Here is a 24,242-nt window from a genome sequence, read left to right on the forward strand (position 1 = left end):
CATGCCATGTGTGAGCTTGTTGAAATGCGTGTGTCTCACTCTCAATGCGTGAGACTTGAGAGCGCTGCTTTATTTATTGGTCCACAGACCGTTTAGAAGGGGGCAGGTCTGTTGTCATAGTGACCTGGTTTCAGTTGGGTTTATACTGATTTTACTAATATTAAGTAAAATTACGCGTGTTTGTTTACATTTCAATAACAAAATGACTCAAAATGTACAATAATCACAGTTTAAAATAATACATTCAGCATTTATATAAACTATCGTTCGCGAGTTGAGTTTCGTTTCGGCTGAATTGGAGCTATTTCCTTTAAATGAATCGTTTAAACGAGTCGGTTCAGAGTCGATTCTCATAGATAATGCGCAATTTTACATATTTTTATTACTGTAAAGCTATATACTCTTTTTTTTTTTACTGTTTTGTGTATTACTTTGATAGTAGAGCATATTAAGTAAATATTTATAGCGTTTATACCCTATCTATAAGTAGCTATTACGCATCGATTACTTAAAATCATGATTATTAAGATAAAATACGACACAAAATCCTACAAATAGTAAGAAATTCATTTTACACAACAAAATATGTTTTATACTGACGAATTAACAGGATGACATTTTAAACTGTATTTAAAAAAGGCTAGAAATCGGTGTCATAATATTTTTTTGGGAATCAATCTCAGTTCGATTCATTGATTCATTTCAAGTGCTTATGTATAGGGCAAACTCCCTCAGTGAGAAGATCTACATCTAACTGAGGCAGCACAGGGCAGAGTCCAGGACTGGGCAGGATGAGGACCAGCACCAGAAATATTTGGTAAGTATTACTTTTGGGACGAATATTTCAATATGCAAGCACACTTCCAATTCATTTGTGCATATTCTTGTTTTTATTATAATTCTTGCACATTACTAAATCAATGTTAGACTTTAGAATGAAGTAAAACAAGCAAATAATAAAGTATTTGAAATAAAAGTATTTGGCTTCACCTCTTTGTTAAATGCAGTTTGGTTTAGAATGTATATGTGCATGCTGGTTTAAACACACTATGAACAAAATAGTGCAAGAGTGTTCTGGTGGTGCACCTGATAGGATATAGGACCTGGGCTTGATACTTCCCTGCAGTCAGTGTCTGTAAAGAGTTTTGTATGTTCTCCCTGTGTCTGCATGTGTGTCTTCTAGCTATAGTACAGATAGTATATAGATCAGTATAACAAGCATATATAGCAGATGTATCATATTGTAATCATATAGTTTTTTTTTTCTTCCTTTTTTCTATTTTTTGGAGTTTGCAACAGTTTTGGTTTCTATAAGGTACTACAGTATAAATATATTGTATAATATAATATAGTATAGTACAATATATAATAATAATATATTATAACATATACTAAAATTGTTGTGAACTTTTTCCCCACACAGCACTACTTACACACAGTATATATCATACACACACAGTATATATTATACACACACACACCACACACAGAGTATGGTATATAGTGTGGTGTAAAATATGATATAGTACTTTTTGAATTTCCCTTGATTAACATGTTTTAGTTCAGTTTGTATTGTTTCAATTTAGTAAAGCCTGTGGGCTTCCTTTCTCGGGAATCTGAAACCTAACATTTAAATAGGGCCTCTGTGTGTGTGTGTGTGTGTGTGTGTGTGTGTGTAGATTGTAGGTGTGCATGTGGATAAGTATAGGGTGTGTGTGTATATATTTTACATTTTCATTTTAGGCATTTAGCAGAAGCTCTTATCCAGAGCGACTTACAGAAGAGCTTCCACAGTAGACATTGTTTTACTCTAGTTAAAATACAGAACACAAATGTGCAAAACTTTGTTTAAACAAAGTTTATATATATACAGTGTATCACAAAAGTGAGTACACCCCTCACATTTCTGCAGATATTTAAGTATATCTTTTCATGGTACAACACTGACAAAATGACACTTTGACACAATGAAAAGTAGTCTGTGTGCAGCTTATATAACAGTGTAAATTTATTCTTCCCTCAAAATAACTCAATATACAGCCATTAATGTCTAAACCACCGGCAACAAAAGTGAGTACACCCCTAAGAGACTACACCCCTAAATGTCCAAATTGAGCACTGCTTGTCATTTTCCCTCCAAAATGTCATGTGATTTGTTAGTGTTACTAGGTCTCAGGTGTGCATAGGGAGCAGGTGTGTTCAATTTAGTAGTACAGCTCTCACACTCTCTCATACTGGTCACTGAAATTTCCAACATGGCACCTCATGGCAAAGAACTCTCTGAGGATCTTAAAAGACGAATTGTTGCGCTACATGAAGATGGCCAAGGCTACATGAAGATGGCCAAAACCCTGAAACTGAGCTGCAGCACAGTGGCCAAGATCATCCAGCGTTTTAAAAGAGCAGGGTCCACTCAGAACAGACCTCGCGTTGGTCGTCCAAAGAAGCTGAGTGCACGTGCTCAGCGTCACATCCAACTGCTGTCTTTGAAAGATAGGCGCAGGAGTGCTGTCAGCATTGCTGCAGAGATTGAAAAGGTGAGGGGTCAGCCTGTCAGTGCTCAGACCATACGCCGCACACTACATCAAATTGGTCTGCATGGCTGTCACCCCAGAAGGAAGCCTCTTCTGAAGTCTCTACACAAGAAAGCCCGCAAACAGTTTGCTGAAGACATGTCAACAAAGGACATGGATTACTGGAACCATGTCCTATGGTCTGATGAGACCAAGATTAATTTGTTTGGTTCAGATGGTCTCAAGCATGTGTGGCGGCAATCAGGTGAGGAGTACAAAGATAAGTGTGTCATGCCTACAGTCAAGCATGGTGGTGGGAATGCCATGGTCTGGGGCTGCATGAGTGCAGCAGGTGTTGGGGAGTTACATTTCATTGAGGGACACATGAACTCCAATATGTACTGTGAAATACTGAGCAGAGCATGATCCCCTCCCTCCGGAAACTGGGTCGCAGGGCAGTGTTCCAGCATGATAATGACCCCAAACACACCTCTAAGACGACCACTGCTTTATTGAAGAGGCTGAGGGTAAAGGTGATGGACTGGCCAAGCATGTCTCCAGACCTAAACCCAATAGAACATCTTTGGGGCATCCTCAAGCGGAAGGTGGAGGAGCGCAAAGTCTCGAATATCCGCCAGCTCCGTGATGTCGTCATGGAGGAGTGGAAAAGCATTCCAGTGGCAACCTGTGAAGCTCTGGTAAACTCCATGCCCAGGAGAGTTAAGGCAGTTCTGGGAAATAATGGTGGCCACACAAAATATTGACACTTCAGGAACTTTCACTACGGGGTGTACTCACTTTTGTTGCCGGTGGTTTAGACATTAATGGCTGTATATTGAGTTATTTTGAGGGAAAAATAAATTTACACTGTTATATAAGCTGCACACAGACTACTTTTCATTGTGTCAAAGTGTCATTTTGTCAGTGTTGTCCCATGAAAAGATATACTTAAATATCTGCAGAAATGTGAGGGGTGTACTCACTTTTGTGATACACTGTATATGAAATACATAACAGTGTTAGTAAGTACATGTTAGATCTTAGCTTAAGTGCTCAGTAATTAGGTGGGTTTTTAATCATCTTTTAAAGACAGTGAGAGATTCAGATAGTGTATGTACGTATGTGTATAGTGTGTGTGTAGGGTTTATATATACATATATATTTACATACACCAATCAGCCATAACATTAAAACCACCTCCTTGTTTCTACACTCACTGTCTATGTTATCAGCTCCACTTACCATATAGAAGCACTTTGTAGTTCTACAATTACTGACTGTAGTCCATCTGTCTCTCTGCATACTTTGTTAACCCCCTTTTATGCTGTTCTTCAATGGTCAGGACCACCACAGAGCAGGTATTATTTAGGTGGTGGATGATTCTCAGCACTGCAGTGACACTGACATGGTGGTGGTGTGTTAGTGTGTGTTGTGCTGGTATGAGTGGATCAGACACAGCAGCGCTGCTGGAGTTTTTAAACATCTCACTGTCACTGCTGGACTGAAAATAGTACAACAACCAAAAATATTCAGCTAACAGCGCCCCGTGGGCAGCGACCTGTGACCACTGATGAAGGTCTAGAAGATGACCGACTCAAACAGCAGCAATAGATGAGCGATCGTCTCTGACTTTACATCTACAAGGTGGACCAACTAGGTAGGAGTGTCTAATAGAGTGGACAGTGAGTGGACACTGTATTTAAAAACTCCAGCAGCGCTGCTGTGTCTGATCCACTCATACCAGCACAACACACACTAACACACCACCACCATGTCAATGTCACTGCAGTGCTGAGAATCATCCACCACCTAAATAATACCTGCTCTGTGGTGGTCCTGTGGGGGTCCTGACCATTGAAGAACAGGGTGAAAGGGGGCTAACAAAGTATGTAGAGAAACAGATGGACTACAGTCAGTAATTGTAGAACTACAAAGTGCTTCTATATGGTAAGTGGAGCTGATAAAATGGACAGTGAGTGTAGAAAAAATACATATACATATGGTGTGTTTGTATGAATGTATAGGGTTTGGGTATGTGTAGCGTGTTTGTGTGTTTGTCTGGGTTTTAGTTTCAGACTGAGTGGAGCCTCACCCACATGATCTCAGTCTTTGTGAATGTCTCAGACAAAATAGTGAGATAATAAGGAGGTTATAGAAAGATAATAAGAAGATAGAAAGAAGATAATAAAGAAAAAGACTAGCTGTTACATTTAATGAGAGGTTTTACCATGAAGAATGAACTGTGTTTACGTTTGGTGATCCATGCAAAACATGAAACAGGTTCATCTGGTTTTATAATAATAATAAAATTTTATTTGAAAAGTGCCTTTCGTGACACCCAAGGGCACTGTACTCGAAAAGTAAAGAAAAAAATACAAATAAGAGTACACAATACAAACGTGGGAACGCTGTACATGTGGCACAGCTCTAGGTCACCCAAAAGTCAGTTGGAAAACAAGCAAGTACAAAATGTATGTAATTTAGAGGAAGGAACTTCGAGCAGATGCAAGTTGAAAGAGCGAAGAGATCAAGCTGAAGAATATGATGTAAGCAGACTTCCAAGATATGAAGGCGCGAGGCTGTGTAAAGATCTAAAAACCGGCACCAGCAGTTTATATTGTATTTAATATTGTACTGGAAGCCAGTGTAGATGTTTCAGAGTTGGGGTGATGTGCTCCCAGGATCTTGTATGGGTTAGAATCCTTGCAGCTGAATTTTGCACATACTGCAGCCTGTTCCAAACCCAAGCAGGGAAGTACAGCATTGCAGTAGTCAATTCTAGATGTTACAAATGCATTGATGATAATCTTAGCAGCAGCAGCAAAATGAGATAAAGGGACGGATCCTGGCAATGTTCTTTTAATATGGGACTGAGTGGAGTCAAAGATCACTTCCAGACTCGTGTTTATGTGCCTAGAATTCTTTTTATTTCATTTTGTATTATTTTTCCTGCTCTAAATCACCCTCTAAACTGGGTTTGTTCAGGGTTTGTTCCTGACTTGGTGACAGGATTAAAGGTGGCACGGTGGGTAGCACTGTCGCCTCACAGCAAGAAGGTCCTGGGTTCGATCCCCAGGCGGGGCAGTCCGCGTCCTTTCTGTGTGGAGTTTGCATGTTCTTCCCTCCGGGAGCTCCGGTTTCCTCCCACAGTCCAAAAACATGCGGTCAGGTTCATTGGAGACACTGAATTGCCCTATAGGTGAATGGGAGTGTGTATGTGTGTGTGGACTGGCGCCCCATCCAGGGTGTTACTGTGTGCCTTGTGCCCTACTGGAGAAACAGCTGTAAATCTGAGCATGGGTCAGAGCTTTATTCTCTCTCCATGACGTTATCCGGGCTTTATTCTCTCACCGTGTGATTGTGGTTTGAGCTAAATGCTACTTGTGTGTGTCTACTGTCTTGTTTCTGTTTTTCTCTGTCTGTATGAGTTTTTGTTCTCTCTTTTCTTGTTTTGTTGTACATACATTTCTCCTGTGCTTCTGTTTTTTGCCTCTTTATTAGGAACACCAAACAAATACTGGGTAGGACTCTGATTGTTTTCAGAACAATCCTACAAAACTATTTTGTGCCATGATTTGAATACTGTATTGAATACTCATACATTTCAAAAACTGATGGGAACATTTGAGCAAACCTGAATATAAGAGGGCAGTTGTAGCCTAGTGGTTAAGGTACTGGACTAGTAATCAAAAGGTCGCTGGTTCAAGCCCAATTACTGCCAGGTTGCTTCCTTATTCTTCAATTGCTTAGACAGTATCCTTCCACAGTACTGTAAGTCACTTTGGATGAAAAACGTCCACTAAATGGTGAAAATGTAAATGTTAGTATAGTGATCACGGCCTTTTATGGATTCTGTGAAACATTTTCAGCATTTAGCGGATGCTTTTATCCAAGGCGGCTTTCATTACAGTTACAGTATACTATCTAAGCCAGTGGTTCTCAAACTTTTTAGACCAAGTACCACCCATTATCAAACCAAAACTTCCAAGTACCACCTATGTTTCTCATCACAGAACCACATATGGCACACATTAATTAGGTGTGTGTGTATATATTAGTGGTGGGAATTATGGCTTCTTGAAGGGAGCCGGATCTTTTGGCTCGGTTCCTTTTAAAGAGCCGTTCAAAGAAATGGCTCTTCGTTCTTCGGGAGGCGCTACTGGGTAAACTATAAGACACCCCCGATATTAATATCAAATTTTGCTACCTTGCCTTAAATGTATTCCTAATTCAAACAACACTTACATGAGAAAAAAAAGTTACTTCAAAAGGAAAAAAACTACAGGTTAGAGACACACTGTGGTTGCATCGCATAAAGTTTCAGAACAATCCTCTCTTGTGCAGAGATGTGCCTGTGTTTATTTCTGCTTTAAAACATAAGCGCCATGAAATAATCAGATTTAATACAATTAAACAAGTTTATAGTTTATTTCTCAATTATTTGCCATTACACTACTAGTTCTCTCTCTCTGTGTGTGTGTGTGTGTGTGTGTGTGTGTCTCGCTCTCCGTGATACTGAAAGTGTTTCGGATTTGAATATCGACAATAAACAGCTCTTATTACAATTTACGATTAATTCCCTCTACTGATGTGAAGCTGAATGGGTGGATTACAGTCTAGAACTGCGCAGAAATAAAAGACTCGGTTCCTTTCGTTCATTTCAAAGATCCGTTCAATAGAATCGGATCGTTCGCGAACGATCCATCATTACAGTGAGTGCGCGTGTTTAGCGGAGCAGCCTTGTGATGTCAGGAACGAGATCAGTGAGATTCAAACGCAGATCTGCTCTGACAAAAGTGAGAGAGCTACTGATAACTTTACTGATCACTTTACTGATAACTTTACTGATCACTTTTCTGAAATTTCGAGATGGAAACCGCGAACGTGAAGTATAGACGTAAGGAAGTACGGTGGCTGCGTAGCCCCGAATATTTTTAAAAACACATTCGTTTTAATTAAACTGATTTTATTAAAACAGAATTATAAGAACTTTGAAACAGATTTTATTAGTAATTTCCACATTTTGTTTCATTTTTTTTTATTTATAATTATTACATTATTTATTTTTTCAGTGCATGTAATTACTTTTCCGAGATTATCTGGCGTACCACCTCGTGCTGCTTCACGTACCACCAGTGGTACACGTACCACAGTTTGAGAACCACTGATCTAAGCAATTGAGGGTTAAGGCTCAGGGGTCTAACAGTGGCAACCTGGCAGTGGTGAGGCTTGAACCTGCAGCCTTCTGATTGCTAGTCCAGTACCTTAACCGCTGAGCTGCTGCTGTCCCTAAAACCCTTTTGGCACAAAGTGATCAACATTTATCTTAAAAGTGCCCTTCTAGATTCAGATCTGGTGACTAGGGAGGCCGTTGAAGTGCACTGGCATGTTCGTGGAAGCAGTACTATGTAACATGGTGCACCATGACGCTATATGAAGCCATTATAACATTTACATTTACATTTTCTGCATTTAGCAGACGTTTTTATCCAAAGTGTCTTACAGTACTGTGACAATATAGTGTCCAAGCAATTGAGGGTTAAGGGCCTTGCTCAGGGGCCAACAGTGGCAACCTGGCAGTGGTGGGGCTTAAACCAGAGACCTTTTGATTACTAGTCTAGTACCTTAACCACTAGACTACACCTGCCTTACATAAGATAGTATGGGAAGCACATGATCAGCTGATCGGCTATGGCATTCAAACCATGTGCATTTAATATCGGGGCCCCGGCCGCTCAGGTGGCGCAGCGGTAAAAACACACGCTGGAACACCAGAGCTGGGATCTAGAATACATCGTATCGAATCTCAGCTCTGCCTGCCGGCTGGGCTGAGCGGCCACATGAACAGCAATTGGCCTGTCCTTCAGATATGGGCGGGATTAAGCCGGATAGGGACTCTCTCATAACTAATGCAATTACAACCTCTGCTGGCTGACTGATGGCGCCTGCACAGAGAAGGGATAATAGTGCTGTCAGGGTGTGTCTCTCCGTACATAGAGCTGATCCGCATTGCACTCATCAAAGTGTAGGTGATAAGATGCATACAGCTGCTGTCCACGTGCTGGAGGGGGCGTGGGTTAGCTTCGTTCTCCTCAATCAGAGCGGGGATCGGCATTGATGGAGAGGAAGCGTGATGCAATCGGGCAATTGAATGCGCTAAAAGGGAGAAAATACATAAAGGAAAAAAAATATATATATATACAGTATATATATATATATATATATATATATATATATATATATATATATATATATACTGTATATATACTGTATATATAAATAAATTAATTTATATCGGGGTCCCACATTTTTACGTCATTACATCACTAACACTAGCCTAATAATAATGATGAGCTTTATTTATATAGCGCTTTTTTAAATAAGTGCTTAACAAACGACAGCAATACAATAAAAATCTAAGATACACAATTAAAAGTGCAAATGTAGCATTAAAAGCAGTAAATTTAAATAAAAGAACAATTTTAAAAGTGTAGGTAATCATGTTAAAGGTAATAAAACGTTAATTAAAAGCTAATCTAGGGTGACACGGTGGCTAAGTGGGTAGCACTGTCACCTCACAGCGAAAAGGTCCTGGGTTCGATCCCCAGGTGGGGCGGTCTGGGTCCTTTCTGTGTGGAGTTTGCATGTTCTCCCCGTGTCTGCGTGGGTTTACTCCGGGTGCTCCGGTTTCCTCCCACAGTCCAAAAACATGCAAGTGAGGTAAATTGGAGACACTAAATTGTCCATGACTGTGTTCGATATAACCTTGTGAACTGAAGAACCTTGTGTGAAGATAAACCGTTTCTTGTCATGAACGTAACCAAAAAGTGTAAAACATGACGTTACAATCCTAATAAACAAACAAACAAAAGCTAAGTTATCACGATGGGAGTCCCATAGATTAGAGTGACCAGTATGGCCAGCATGTTCCTGTGGGCTGATCTGAGGGCTCTTGATGGGATGTACCTAATAACCCTGTGACTGAGGTGCTGTTGAGCGAGACCATTAACAGATTTAAAAATCAATAAAGGAATCTTAAAATCAATTTTAGATGATTACACTGTTTTTACTGGGTCTAGTTTGGGTAAGTTTGTAGCGTCAGATTCTTTATGTTGCTTTTCTGCTCAGCAGTGGTCATTTCAGTGCTCGGTAAACCAGTCTCCTGTCTCCTCTCACTCTCACCTATTAATCAACAAGGCTTTTCTGCCAGCGTAACTGCTGCTTTCTGGGTACTTTCCGAGAGACGGTTGTGTTGACATTCTCCGGGCATCAACACTTCCTGAAATATTCATACCAGGCCATCTGACACCAGCTGGCACTCCACATTTTCAGGTTACACAAGGGCTCATGAGGTGAACATGAAGTGATCTGCTCTGTGCCTGGTGATGCTTTTTAACCAAATCTCTCTTTTTTTAGGTTGTGCCTGCATGTCATGTGCATCATGGATGTTGGTAAGTTTATAAATTAACTTTACATTCATATTTAAATATTTAAATGTGCGTCATGAGCAAATACACAGACGAGATTGGCTGTGTCGGGAGGGGGGAGGTGAAGAGCCCAGCCGTTGGAAGGTGCACTAGTTGCATCAGGAATATATATATTATACTGAACTATACTGAATATACAGCAGTACCTTAAAACTCAACGTAAGTCGGTTCTGGGAGTGGCGTCGAGTTTAAAAGACGTTGAGTTTCAAGGTATTTTTAAGGATAAGGATGTTTGGGAAACCTGTTAATGCGTCCATGGTCCCGTGGAGCTGCATATATTTTAGTCTGATGTAAAATAATGAGGTTGTTTTTGACACTTAAACACTGAAAATAACACAAATATAATATAAACACACTGAAATACAATTAAAAATACAATAAAAGCTGCACTTTAGCTTTACTTCTTTATTGTTTCCTTACGCTTCTTAATGGTGGAGATGCTTGATCTTGGAATACCGTATTCCATTCAGCACCAGCGCATTCACATGAGAAGTGACAAAACCACTTTTGCGCTGCTGTGCCATTATTTCCTATGAAGTGTGATGGTAAACAAAGCTTAACATGACGTTGTACTAAAACAACTGAGGAATGTGATTAGTGGAGGAACTTATGAGCAGTAATAATGAAGAGAAGTTTAGTGCTTCTGTCTCCTTCTTTTACTACATTAAACCACGTTCAGCTTTATTTTGAACCAGAAGCTTTAGACTCTGGGAGAAGCTGATTCTGATTTTCACCATTTCTCAGAAGCTCGAGCTGTAACACAAGTTTAAAAGTGAAACAGTGAGGAGAATCCAGATGAACACAGATACACGTGGAGCTGTAACCCTGGATCTGGTAGTTATTCCACACTAATGCAGATTCAGCTCAGATTCACACTTTGATGACATTTTACCGCTCAAGTCGAGTTTAAGGGTACAAATTTCTCAATGAAGGGCGTCAAGGTTCAAACATTTTGGGTTTAGGGGACATTGAGTTACAAGGTACCACTGTTAAGAAAAAAACAATTAAGAGAGGGTACTGTATCTCCTCCCAGACCTGGATCAGGGCATCACTGAGCTCCTGGACAGTGTGTGGTGCTCCTTGGTGGCATAAGCACCTTGGATTTGGCTCTGTCCATCTCTCCCTAAGTCCTGGTATCTCCTCTATGCTCTTGAGCCATCCTGTAGGAGTTGTCACTTTCATTCACACCAAAGCAGGTAAAAATGATTCACAATCGCTGATGCTGATGCTTCCGTCCTACCAGATTGATTGAATCCCTGATATCCCTGAATCCCATAACATTAAAACCACCTCCTTGTTTCTACACTCACTGTCCATTTCATCAGCTCCACTTACCACAGTTCTACAATTACTGACTGTAGTCCATCTATTTCTCTACATGCTTTATTAGCCCCCTTTCATGCTGTTCTTCAATGGTCAGGACCCCCCACAGGACCACCACAGAGCAGGTATTATTTAGGTGGTGGATCATTCTCAGCACTGCAGTGACACTGACATGGTGGTGGTGTGTTAGTGTGTGTTGTGCTGGTATGAGTGGATCAGACACAGCAGCGCTGCTGGAGGTTTTAAATACCGTGTCCACTCACTGTCCACTCTATTAGACACTCCTACCTAGTCGGTCCACCTTGTAGATGTAAAGTCAGAGACGATCGGTCATCTATTGCTGCTGTTTGAGTGGGTCATCTTCTAGACCTTCATCAGTGGTCACAGGACGCTGCCCACGGGGCGCTGTTGGCTGGCTGTTTTTGGTTGGTGGACTATTCTCAGTCCAGCAGTGACAGTGAGTGTTTAAAAACTCCAGCATCGCTGCTGTGTCTGATCCACTCATACCAGCACAACACAGACTAACACACCACCACCATGTCAGTGTCACTGCAGTGCTGAGAATGATCCACCACCTAAATAATACCTGCTCTGTGGTGGTCCTGTGGGGGTCCTGACCATTGAAGAACAGGGTGAAAGGGGGCTAACAAAGTATGTAGAGAAACAGATGGACTACAGTCAGTAATTGTAGAACTACAAAGTGCTTCTATATGGTAAGTGGAGCTGATAAAATGGACAGTGAGTGTAGAAACAAGGAGGTGGTTTTAATGTTATGGCTGATTGGTGTATGTGTATATGACAAATAAAGGCGCTCTCTTCTAATCTTTTTGAACTTCCGCACAAAATGAATACATTTATTATTTATTTATTATTTGGGGTTTTTTATGACACTCAAAGTCTTGATCTGAACCCTGTTGAGATGCTTTAACGGGATCATAATCAAGCCTCAGAAACCCCCCAGTGTGCCAGAATTAAATCTCTTCTACAAAGGAAAGAGCAAAAAATCCCTCCGCCTCTGTTACAGCCTATTTAAGGATCCAAACCATTTAAAAATGCTCTAAAATTGAGGAACTCTGGGACTAGAAAGGGCTTGTGAGCAGCTCTTTACGTGTGTTTTTGGTGTGAGGAACCCACACTGACCTCACGGGGCTTTTGTATGGACCTTCCCACAGGTGACCAACACAGAGCCAGTGGGGAGCATGTTTGGTTGCAGCTGTCTGATTGGAGCTGACTATTTTTGCTGTATGTTGTTTATTGTTTTGCTGCTGTAAACCACCTTGTTAAACCAATGACGGTGGTATATAATTAATAAAAATATGAAACTACACTGATTCATCAATTGATTGATTCAATGTTTCCTAGCCTGTACGTGACTGGATATCTGACCATGAGGTTGTTGGTGTCATCCTGTTTAAAAAACAAATGGTATTAAAATAGTGTGACCTCTGTGTGATGTCTAGCTAGAACAACACACGCTCTTTTGGGAAGCTTCTCACAAGACTTTGACGTGACCATGTATGGAGATTTGTGCCCGGTCAGTCAGAAGATGACAGTTTTTGTCTGGTTGAGCATCAAAAAAGTTTATATTTATTGTGTTTTTGTCCCAGTGTTTCCTTCTTTATCATCTTCAATGTACTCTCAGGAACACACAGTATATGGACAAAAGTACTGGGACACCCCTTCTAGTTTTTAAATTCATATGTGCCAGACGCAACAATTGCTAACAATTGTAATAAATTTATCATATAAAAGAAGGTGATATGATCACAACCTTGCAGGTACCATTTAAGGACCCTTTCCTGTTCCAGCATGACTCTATAAAGATAGTTCTGACCTCAGCACTACTCAACAGCTTTGGCCTTATAATTATAATTATTATTATTATTATTATTATTATTGCTATTATTGTTATTATTATCATTATTATTATTACTATTATTGTTATTATCATCATTATTGTAAGCAAAACAACAACAAAATATAGTTATATTAATAAAATGCAAATGCTTACAGGTTACTTTAGGACTGAACCACTTAGGGAGTATCACAGCTCTTCCCCAAGGTAATTTATTGACTTTGTTTTGGTGCCACTGTGGCTGCCTGACTGGGTCAAGTTAACATGGCAATTTGTTGTTGACCATCCCTTTTGAACCCTTGATCCATTAATATACCCATCTGATTGGTAGGAGAGTCCACCCCCCTCTTTCCCATGATCAAGAGTCCACTTAGAAAAAACTGTTAACTTGTCACTGACAAGAGAAGTGTGAGGTGCCAGGAGAATTAAGAGAGAAGGATTTATTTACAGGAGATGAGAGGACAGAAGTCGAGTGATATTTGGATGCATTTTCATGCAGTAAATCAATCGCAATCAGAATGTAAGTACAAGTGACTCAAGTGACTCAAGTGATCGGATCACATTACTGAGTGACTCATATTAACCCGAGTCCATAAAATGAACCGGATTTACCACCACTATTAGAAATGTAGCAAGAAATCCCTGGACACATATGTGACAGGTTAACACAGCATGTAAAAAAAACAAGAGCTCAAAAGAACCAGAACTCGACTGTCATCACGAATGTTCAACGTTTTAAGGAAACAGGAACATGGAAGTGAAATGGAATGCAGGACCTTTATCTGTCAGAGAGCTGAAGAGTCCCACTGGTGCCTCTACTGAACCTTAAATTGACGATTAATAGACACAAGCCGGCTAAATGAAAGACGGCACAATGCAGTGAGGTGGGCACTCATGGCCTGGAATGGTTTGGTGCTTTTATCAAGATCTCGCTGGAGATGAACGGTTGATTATCGAGCAAATCTGAAGTCCTAAGAACCCTCAGAGGACCTAACCCGACAACCCAAAGTAACACATGGACCTCAACAGAACCATCAGATGATCTTATTTTGCAAAACATAAAATAAATAAATGTGTTGAAAACCAGCTGTTCGTAACACCTGCAGAACGTTAATCACTTACACATCTGTCACAGGATTCTTCATTTCCCAACCTGCACGGCCGTGGACACAGAACAAGATCAAGACCCCCCACCAAAACAGGTACGGAGATTTCATCACGAACTTTCCAACCCCAGAAAAATTTCCAGAAAAGTTGGGACGATTTGTTTCGAGGTGGTGAAGATAAAGCTCGTACTGCTCTCCTCAGTGCTCGAATTCTATTGGTCGCCACATCATTAGGCTCCTAATTTGCAACCTGTTGATGTCACAGACTGTGTCAACTTTGCGTCGGTAACGTTTGCTTGGCCTGAATGACAGCTGGACGCTTTATTACAGAGGATCTGGCCAAAAGTATGTGAACAGGGGTGAGGTGCCTGGAGATGGTTGTACACACCACAGGTGCCCACCAGAAGATGCCAGCTTAATAAAGGAGTGCTCGCCAGGAGTCAGAAACAACTTAATGGAACTTAATAAAGATAAAAAAGGAGTTCCTGAGCATGAACATCAGTCTGAAAGTCTTGCCAATAGATGGCCAAAAGTATCTGGACACCTCACTGTGAGCTTGTCGGACGTCCCATTTAAAAAACAAATGGTATTAAAACAGAGTGACCTCTGTTACCCCTTTTTCACCGACGTGGTTCCTGTTCCCGAACTTGATTTTGAACCGGTTCCACATGTTTCCACCGAAAAAAAGACTAGCGTCTAATCTGGCCCCATAGAATACTCGGTTTTTCAGTGCGAACCGTACTTTCTTTATGTAACGCCCACCGTTGATGACGCAGCTTGGTTCCCAAAAACTGGTGGAAACGTGGGTCGGTTCTCTACAAAACACCAAAGTTTGAAGAAACCTGAACAGAACTGGTTCAAGAACCAGAACCAGGGTTCTCTTTGTGGAAAAGCGCTATGTGTGATCTTTTCAGATAGAAGGCTTCTCACAAGACTTTAAAGTACAGCGGTACCTTGTAACTCGACATCCCCTAAACTCGAAATTTCTCCAACTCGACGCACTTCTGGGAGAAATTTGTACCTACAACCTTTCTTTAAAAAAAAATTTATTTATTTAATTTCAAATTAACAATGAAAAGTCGCTTTGTTTAGAGCTGTGGGGTAAGACGAATCTACATTTGTGTGGAAGAAGCGTCAAATCCAGTCTGAAAGCTCCACGTGTATCTGTGTTCAGCTGGATTTTCCTCACTGTTTCACTTTAAAACTTCTGAGAAACACTTTAAAATGAGCTTCTGAGAAATTGTGAATCAGAATCAGCTTCTCCCAGAGAGTCTGAAACGTTTCAGTACGTTAAGTCTATATTAAAACACTATTAAAAATAGTTAGTCAATAAAAGCTTTACTTCTTTATCGTTTGCTTATGCTTCTTAATCATGGAGATGATGGATCTTGGAACACCGTATTCCGTTCAGTACCAGCGCATTGACATGCACTGATGGTCTGTAACGCGTTACTTAGTAACGCGTTACTCTAATCTGACCACATTTTTCAGTAACGAGTAATCTAATGCGTTACTATTTCCAATCCAGTAATCAGATTAAAGTAATCTTCGGCCACCCCTCTGACCCCCCCACCAATGTTTTTGCGGAAGCATTTCTGCAGGCAGGAGCAGCGCACCTCAGATGAGCAGTTCTTCACCAAAACAGTGCAGTAATACACTCAACATAAATGTCAACCACCAACACCATTACAGAAGTAGTAGTACTAGTACTACTATTACTATTTAGTAGTATTCGTGGCGCGCTACGAGCAAAAGTGCCAGCTGGCTCTGCGCATTCCAGTGTTGCCAGATTGGGTGAATATCCGCCAAATTGGGCGGATTTGGTTGGAAAACAATTTAATAGCAGGTAAATAACACTTCTATTTAAAAGAAAATCTTCCGTTTTAAGAAGCTCCAGCATTGTAGAAGGCTATTAAAAGTAAAGTCAATTTTCAATGCTGATTTAGCGTAATAGTGTTGGTCAGTCTGTATCATATTCTTGAAAGAAAATTAAAATTTGTTTTCCATGCATTCACACTGGCATGTTCTGGGATTCAATTGAGTCTCATCAGTACACACAAGTTGGCAGCCGAATGATAAAGTATTGCAAAGGAATATCTTTGAAATATTCCGCATTATATAACTAATAAAGTAACTTGTAATCTAACTTAGTTACTTTTAAAATCAAGTAATCCATAAAGTAACTAAGTTACTTTTTAAAGGAGTAATCAGTAATCAGTCATCAGATTACTTTTTCAAAGTAACTATGCCATCACTGTTCACATGAAAAGTGGCAAAATAGCAGTGCACAAAACTTAACCTGGTAAAAATGGAAAAGTGCAAAAGCGTTTTTTTGTCACTTCTCATGTGAATGCGCCGGTACTGAATGGAATACGGTATTCCAAGGTCAAGCATCTCCACCATTAAGAAGCATAAGGAAACAATAAAGAAGTGAAGCTAAAGTGCAGCTTTTATTGTATTTTTTTATAGATTTTAACTGTTTTTCAATTGTTTTTCAGTGTTTTTATATTATATTTGTGGTATTTTCAGTGTATAAGTGTCAAAAACAACCCAAAATATCTGCACTACCGTGGGACACATTAACAGGTTTCCCAAACATTCCTATAGGAAAAAATACCTTGAAACTCAACACCACAGTTGAAACCGACTGACGTTGAGTTTCAGGGTACTGCTGTATTTCTGTGTATGGGAATTTGTGCCCATTCAGTCGAAAGATGACGGCATTTGTATGGCTGGGCGCTGATGAGCCTCAATCCAGAGCTGTTGAGTGGTGTCCCAATACTTTTGTCCATATGGTGTATGTAGACGGAGCTCAGTTGATGTATTTTTGTTTCCTGTTTCATTTGTGACCTTGTTGTACTTGTGTGTTTTCGACTTTTGTTTCGACTTTGCTTTACCCATATCGTCCATTCTATTTTGTAAACAGTTACACTAAATTCAAAAGTATTTGGACACAGCTTGCCTCGTTCTGATCCTCAAAGTGCTGCCAGTCGGTACCAAGACGCACCGGATGTTCCTAAATCAGTCAGTCTTGGTCTTCAAATGACTCTTCAGTTTCAGTATAAAGTCATAACCGCAGCATAGGGTAACTAAGGTGCTGTTCTTCTTAAAAGGGCTACAACGAATGTGATTGGATGTTTATTTGCCAATCAGAAGACACTCTGTTGACGTACATTGCAATAAACATGGGACGCTGCTTCAAAACATCAGTACATAATGACTGAATTATTTTTGGTGTTTGTTCTATGAGAAGTGTCCGTAAACTTTCGACTCGTATGACCTGGTTCTCCGTACAGGCTCGAGTCCGTCCTCCAAGCTGGCCTTCACCCAGTCTGAAGTGGGTCTGGACACAGTACTGCCCTGCAGGTGGCACCGGCACGAGAAGCGCCCGTCCGAGCTGCCGTACATCCAGTGGCAGACCATCAGCGACGTGGTGTTCGAGCGCATGGGTCACGAGAACTTCCAGGCGGCGGCGTACAGTGGGCGCGCCGACGTGCCCGAGGGGGTGCTGGAGCGCGGCAACTGTTCCCTGCTCCTGAGGGACGTGCGCTTCAGCGACGCCGGCGTCTACGAGAGCTACCTGGTGGTCAACGGTGAGAGCTACAAGAGAAGGATCTTCATCCAGAGTGTCCAGCTCTCGGTCCTGGGTGAGGAACCTCAGTTTCTATGTACTATAGTTTAGAGTGTATAGTGGATTGGCATCCTGTCAAGGACGTGTTACTGCTATTGCTCCCAGTGATTCTGGGAAACTGGACCCACCGTGACCCTGACCAGAATAAAGCAGTGGAAAAACTTGTAAATGAAATGAAATATAAACAAAACGACACTTTTAACAGTATTCACATCTCAAGTTTTGGGTGGGGAGACGGGGAATAACCGACCATACATGATACCACTCTCTGTCTGAACCCGTCCCTGGTAGGTGAAAACAAGCGGTTGGCAAGTGATACGACTAGATCAGGAGAACACATGCATGGATAATAATCTTCACATCTCCGGTTGTGTACAGATCATAAGAGCGAGCAGGCTGTGGAGAAAGGGAAGGACCTGACCCTGGACCTGTACACTGACCAGGCTGAGGTTGTGGTGTTCCAGAGCTCCGAGGCCTCCATGTGGACCCAGCTGTGGCAGCGCAGTAGAAGCGAAGATTCCCTCGACCCCCGGGTGGAGGAGGGAAACAGGAAGCTGATCATCAGGACTGTGAGAGGGAGAGATGAAGGAACGTACAAAGTGATGGATGGAGAAGGTCTCGCCCTGAGCACCGTCAAGGTTTCAGTCAAAGGTAAATACATACTGAGTACCAACTCTACATGAGCAAAAGTATTGGGACGTCCCAGCAACCACAGCAGTTCTTAACAGGTTCTTAAAAGCTCCACTTTCCATATAGAAGCACTTTGTAGTTCTACAATTACTGACTGTAGTCCATCTGTTTCTCTGCATACTTTTTTAACCTGCTTTCATGCTGTTCTTCAATGGTCAGGACCCCCACAGGACCACCACAGAGCAGGTATTATTTATGTGGTGGATCATTCTCAGCACTGCAGTGACACTGACATGGTGGTGGTGTGTTAGTGTGTGTTGTGCTGGTATGAGTGGATCAGACACAGCAGCGCTGCTGGAGTTTTTAAATACCGTGTCCACTCACTGTCCACTCTATCAGACACTCCTACCTAGTTGTTCCACCTTGTAGATGTAAAGTCAGAGACGATCGCTCATCTATTGCTGCTGTTTGAGTCGGTCATCTAATCTAGACCTTCATCAGTGGTCACAGGACGCTGCCCACGGGGCGCTGTTGGCTGAATTTTTTTGGTTGGTGGACTATTCTCATTCCAGCAGTGACAGTGAGGTGTTTAAAAACTCCAGCAGCGCTGCTGTGTCTGATCCACTCATACCAGCACAACACACACTAACACACCACCACCATGTCAGTGTCACTGCAGTGCTGAGAATGATCCACCACCTAAATAATACCTGCTCTGTGGGGGTCCTGACCATTGAAGAACAGCATGAAAGGGGGCTAACAAAGTATGTAGAGAAACAGATGGACTACAGTCAGTAATGGTAGAACTACAAAGTGCTTCTATATGGTAAGTGGAGCTGATAAAATGGACAAGGAGGTGGTTTTAATGTTATGGCTGATCGGTGTAAATCAGTTATATAAAGGAAATTATATGCTTACAACTTTGCAGCAACAGTTTAGGGAAGGCCGGCCCTTGATCCAGCATGACTGGGCCCCTGTGCAAGAAGGATAGTTCAGTTTAACTAAACAGAGCCCTGACCTCAACCCTACTCAACAGCTCTGGAATGAACCGGAACCCCAACTGTGGCTGTTCAGCACCCCGCCATACAGTTGCTGCTATCTTTGATAGCAAATTCCCACAGACATACTTCAAAGTCTTGTGAGAAGCTTCTCTGTCACTCTGTTTTAGTCCGACAACCCCATGGTCAGACGCCCGAATACTTTTGGCATGCAGAAGGTGGAATGGCTGTACATTTCCCCTAAACATAAGTGAGCCTGGCGTTTGGTGTTCCTTAATGCCACTGGACCCACTGCGAGCCTGACCATAATAAAGCATTAACAGTCTTCTCATGGGGTCTTTTTTACTGTGTCGTTTTATTCTGTCAGTGATTGTACTCGATGGGTAGCACTGTCGCCTCACAGCAAGAAGGTCCTGGGTTCGATCCCCAGGCGGGGCGGTCCGGGTCCTTTCTGTTTAGAGTTTGCATGTTCTCCCCGTGTCTGTGTGGGTTTCCTCCGGGAGCTCCGGTTTCCTCCCACAGTCCAAAAACATGCAGCCAGGCTAACTGGAGACACTGAATTTCTATATAGGTGAATGCGTGTGTGTGTGTGTCCGTCCAGGGTGTTACTGTGTGCCTTGCGCCCATTGAAAAGCTGGTATAGGCTAAAGTAACAGCCCCGATACCGTGTGCCTAGTGCACGTTGCTGCGTTATTCCTGGTTCACACTACACGATTTTTGCCCTGATTTTCGCTTGGCGGCCGGTCGGCGCTAGATTTGCCGGCTCGGGAGCAACTCGGCGTTCACTCGGCGATCAAAACTCGGCTCTCGATCGCTAAGTGTGAACTATCCAACAACTCGATCCGCCCGGTCGCCGAGCGCTCGGCGACCGGATCGAGTTTTCTAGCACGTCAGATATCTGATCTGAGATGTGCGACTGGCAATGAGTGCTATGTCGAACAGCCAATGAGAACGCAAGATACGGGGTGAGGGGAAACGCAGGAGAGGAGTGTAAACAGGTGGGACAGGGGGATAATATAGTTTATATCAGAATACATCAGCACACACACACAAGTTTTACAGTATTTCTGACCTTATCGTTCTCTACAAAACACCAACGCTGCATTGCAAAAATATTAATTAACCTCCAACTCACTATAGAACAATCCATACTGTTCGTGTTGCCAAATCCACTCAGATTCATTTATTTTTCGTCCTTGATTTTATCACATCAGCACACAAACACTTTGATCACTCGCTACTTGTTGACATGCATTTTTGGACGTGGTATCATTAAACCTCTCGTCACTTCTCACGTATGTTTTTGTTTAAAAAAAACGGTACTCTAAATAGGTATAGGTATCGGTATCGGCAAGTACAAAAATACATGTACTTGTACTCGTACTCGGTTGGGAAAAAATTGTATCGATGCATCCCTAGTAATAACCCTAATTTATTATTATTATTATTTCTTTTTCTTTTAGAACCTGTTCTACCCACAGAAGCAGTGAAGGTGGAAAAGCGTGTTGGACACAGAAACCACATTGCACCTGGTACGTAACAGAATAAACAGTGACGTGGGTGTAGAAACTAACCTGTATAATTACCTGAAGCAGCTTGAATTTCATTCATTCATTCATGTCTTGGGAGGGCTCATGTGACAGAGCAGTAAATGATTTCAGGTCACGATCGCTGACATCCGGGGTCGAATCTCAGCTGTGCTAATGGCCAGTCGGGCATCTACACAGACATGATCTGTAGACAGGAGAGTGGCTGAACAGTCTAGCTATTAGGACGTGTGCATGTCAATGCGCTCTCAGTACAGGTCCCAAGCCCGGATAGCGGGATATTCCGAGATTGTGAACTCCTCGGTTCGAAATTTGACTGGGCGCCATTTGGTGGGCATAATTGGCAGTGCCTGGTCGGCAAACCCTATCACCAACTCCACGCGGTGCCGGCTGGATTCAAACCAACGGTGAAGGTCGTCGATTGCAGGAGCGACGCTGGTCGATGTATTGTATGGTTGTATTTATGATGAGAGAAATGTCTTAATGATTTTTGGAACGTGCTAGGGCGTCCCCTCGAGGCGATGCACATCGTCCTCGCCGGACGGCCCAAGAAGTGGACAAGGGCTACCCGCCCCTGGACAAGTTGGACTAAAGAAGGGAGTCCACCTATGACTTAGCACTACAAACATCGGCACGATGGCGGGACAAAGCCTTGAACTCATCGCTGCCCTTAACCGCGGTGTTGAGCGAAAGGTCTCAACGATCTTTGTAACGTGCTAGGGCGTCCCCTGCAGGTGACGTGTGTCGTCCTCGCCGGAAGGGGGGCGGTCTAAAGAACGAGCCACCTACGGCTTAGCACTACAAACATCGGCACAATGACTGGACGAAGCCTTGAACTCGTCGCTGCCCTTAAAACCCACCGCATCAACATCGCATGCATTCAAGAAAAGAAGTGGAAAGGAGCAAAGGCCAAAAACATCAGAGAAGGATACAAGCTTTACTACAACGGCATCCAAGCAAGCAGGAACGGTGAGGACATCGTGCTCGGTAGCAAGCTATGCGACAGGGTCATTGAGGTCAACCGCCTCGTGTCCATCAAGATCGATACTGGCACAATACCGATACCCACAACCCGGCTGTCCCGATGATGTCAAAGCAGAATTCTGGGACCAGCTGGAGGACCACTTGCGCGACTTGAATGGGCACGTCGGCACCTCGTGGGATGGACACGAAAATCAACACGGTGGCCCTGGAGCGAATACTTCTGAGGGATCTGCAACCATGAATTGTCTGTGCAAGGACCCATCCCACCCATCACCACCATCGATGTAGCTGCACCCATCAAGAAGATGAAGAATGGGAAGGCGACCGGCACCGACGACATTCCGGCTGAGGCATCACCATCCTCACAGACGAATTTAACCACCCAATCCACCTTCTGCACGCGTCAGAGGGATGGAGAAAATGAGAGTGAGATAATGAGAATGAGATAAATGTATTTCTTTGTTGTTATTATAGAGTGTGTGTGTGTGTGTGTGTGTGTGTGTGTGTGTTTGCCCTGTGATGGACTGGCAATTTGCTCGGGTGTTTCCTATCTTTTGCTCAAAGTAAAGGACCCACCACGACCCTGACCAGGGTAAAGCTGTGGTAAACAGACGAATGAATAAATAAGTGCATGAGTTTCCGTTGTAGTTACACAATGCTGCCAGCAGGTGGTGTTCCAATTAGTTTTTATTCAATTTCAGCATAGGGCAACGCAGGCACACGTTTACTCAGTTAGGAGGAATTTAACCAGCCAATCCACCTTCTGCATGTGTCAGTGGGTGGGAGAAAACTAAATCTGCAAGTCTGCCGAGCAAAACGTGTGTGTGTGTGTGTTTGCCCTGTGATAGATTGGCCATTTGCTCGGGGTGTTTCCTACCTTTCGCTCAAAGTATAGGACCCACCACGACCCTGACCAGGATTAAGCTGTGGCAAACAGACGAATGAAAGAATAAATGCATACGTTCATGTTGCAGTTACCCAATATTGCCAGCAGGTGGTACTGCAACACTATTAATGTTCCAACTAATATTTATTCAATTTTAGGCACACGTTTACTCGCACCCAGGAAGAATTTAACCAGCCAATCCACCTTCTGCACGTGTCAGAAGGATGGAGAAAATGAAAGTGAGATAATGAGAATGAGTTAAATGTATTTCTGTATTGTAATTGTAGTGTGTGTGTGTGTGTGTGTGTAGACAGCAGTGTTGGGAGAAACTCTGTCCATCTCTCCACCTTTCTCCTCCTGATGCTGCCGTACCTCCTCTAACATGAACCTGATCTCCAGCATGAACGATGCTCTGATCGTTACTCCTCCGGGGTCCTGCAGCGGCTCCGAACGCACAGGGTTCCCAGCACCGGTCACACTCGGGGTATGATGGAGCAGATACCTCCTGAGTAAGGTGCTGGAACCCCTCACTGCTCCAGGGATGGTGCAATATGGCTGTCCTGACTACTGACATCTGATAATAACAAATAATTATGATTATATAAAGCATGTATGATTATTTAATCTGTCTTTCAGTGTTAACAATCATGTTTCTAGTGTGGACGGGCTGAGTCATTAATTCTTTATCTGTAGCTAACTGTAGGGTCAGCAGCCTTTATGTCCAGTAGTTTGGCTTTAATGCACTAAGCACTTTTAATCGTTTGGTAGTAAACAGTTTGGTAGTGTTAGTTAAACAAACTATTGAGTCCCAAAGCCTAAGCACTCCAGTTTCTTAATGACTTTTAGTGTCTAGGGAAAGTCATTGTAAAAATGGGCTATAAACTGCCAGTCGAAAACTGAATCACCCATTATCATACGATGATCAATTTCTCATTATTATATCACAAAAAGCAAATCATTCATTAAGAAAACATGTTTTAATAACCAATAGCTATTTAAATTAGTGGTATATAAACATTACATTTGCAAACGCTATCTATAAATTAGTGCACAATGAACCTTTTATGCATCAATCCAGAAGCAAAGCGAGTCTACAGCACAAACAGGGGCACAATTTAGGAAAGAGAGGTGGAGGTCAGTCATCTACAACAGGTCTTACTGTGGAAGAGGAAGCAACACTGAGAATACGAGGCCACTGAACAGCCACTGATGGGATATCTAGGGGAGTAGATGTATGTTTAAAGTTCCTATATACCCATCTACCCCACCTCAGTCTACATCC

At 42.3% G+C, this 24,242-nt stretch overlaps 1 protein-coding gene across 1 annotated transcript; it reads left to right on the forward strand.

Annotated features, from left to right (window-relative positions):
* The first annotated feature begins 708 nt into the window (after positions 1-708).
* On the forward strand, positions 709-23,859 carry LOC134318550 (uncharacterized). Its single transcript, XM_062999550.1, has 6 exons — positions 709-817; positions 9,930-9,964; positions 17,581-17,931; positions 18,294-18,566; positions 21,007-21,075; positions 23,271-23,859. The coding sequence occupies exons 1-6, from the start codon at positions 792-794 to the stop codon at positions 23,339-23,341; spliced, it is 825 nt and encodes a 274-aa protein (XP_062855620.1). The 5' UTR covers positions 709-791; the 3' UTR covers positions 23,342-23,859.
* Positions 23,860-24,242: the final 383 nt, after the last annotated feature.

This window comes from Trichomycterus rosablanca, chromosome 1 (genome assembly GCF_030014385.1).
Source record: "Trichomycterus rosablanca isolate fTriRos1 chromosome 1, fTriRos1.hap1, whole genome shotgun sequence".
Taxonomy (NCBI): domain Eukaryota; kingdom Metazoa; phylum Chordata; class Actinopteri; order Siluriformes; family Trichomycteridae; genus Trichomycterus; species Trichomycterus rosablanca.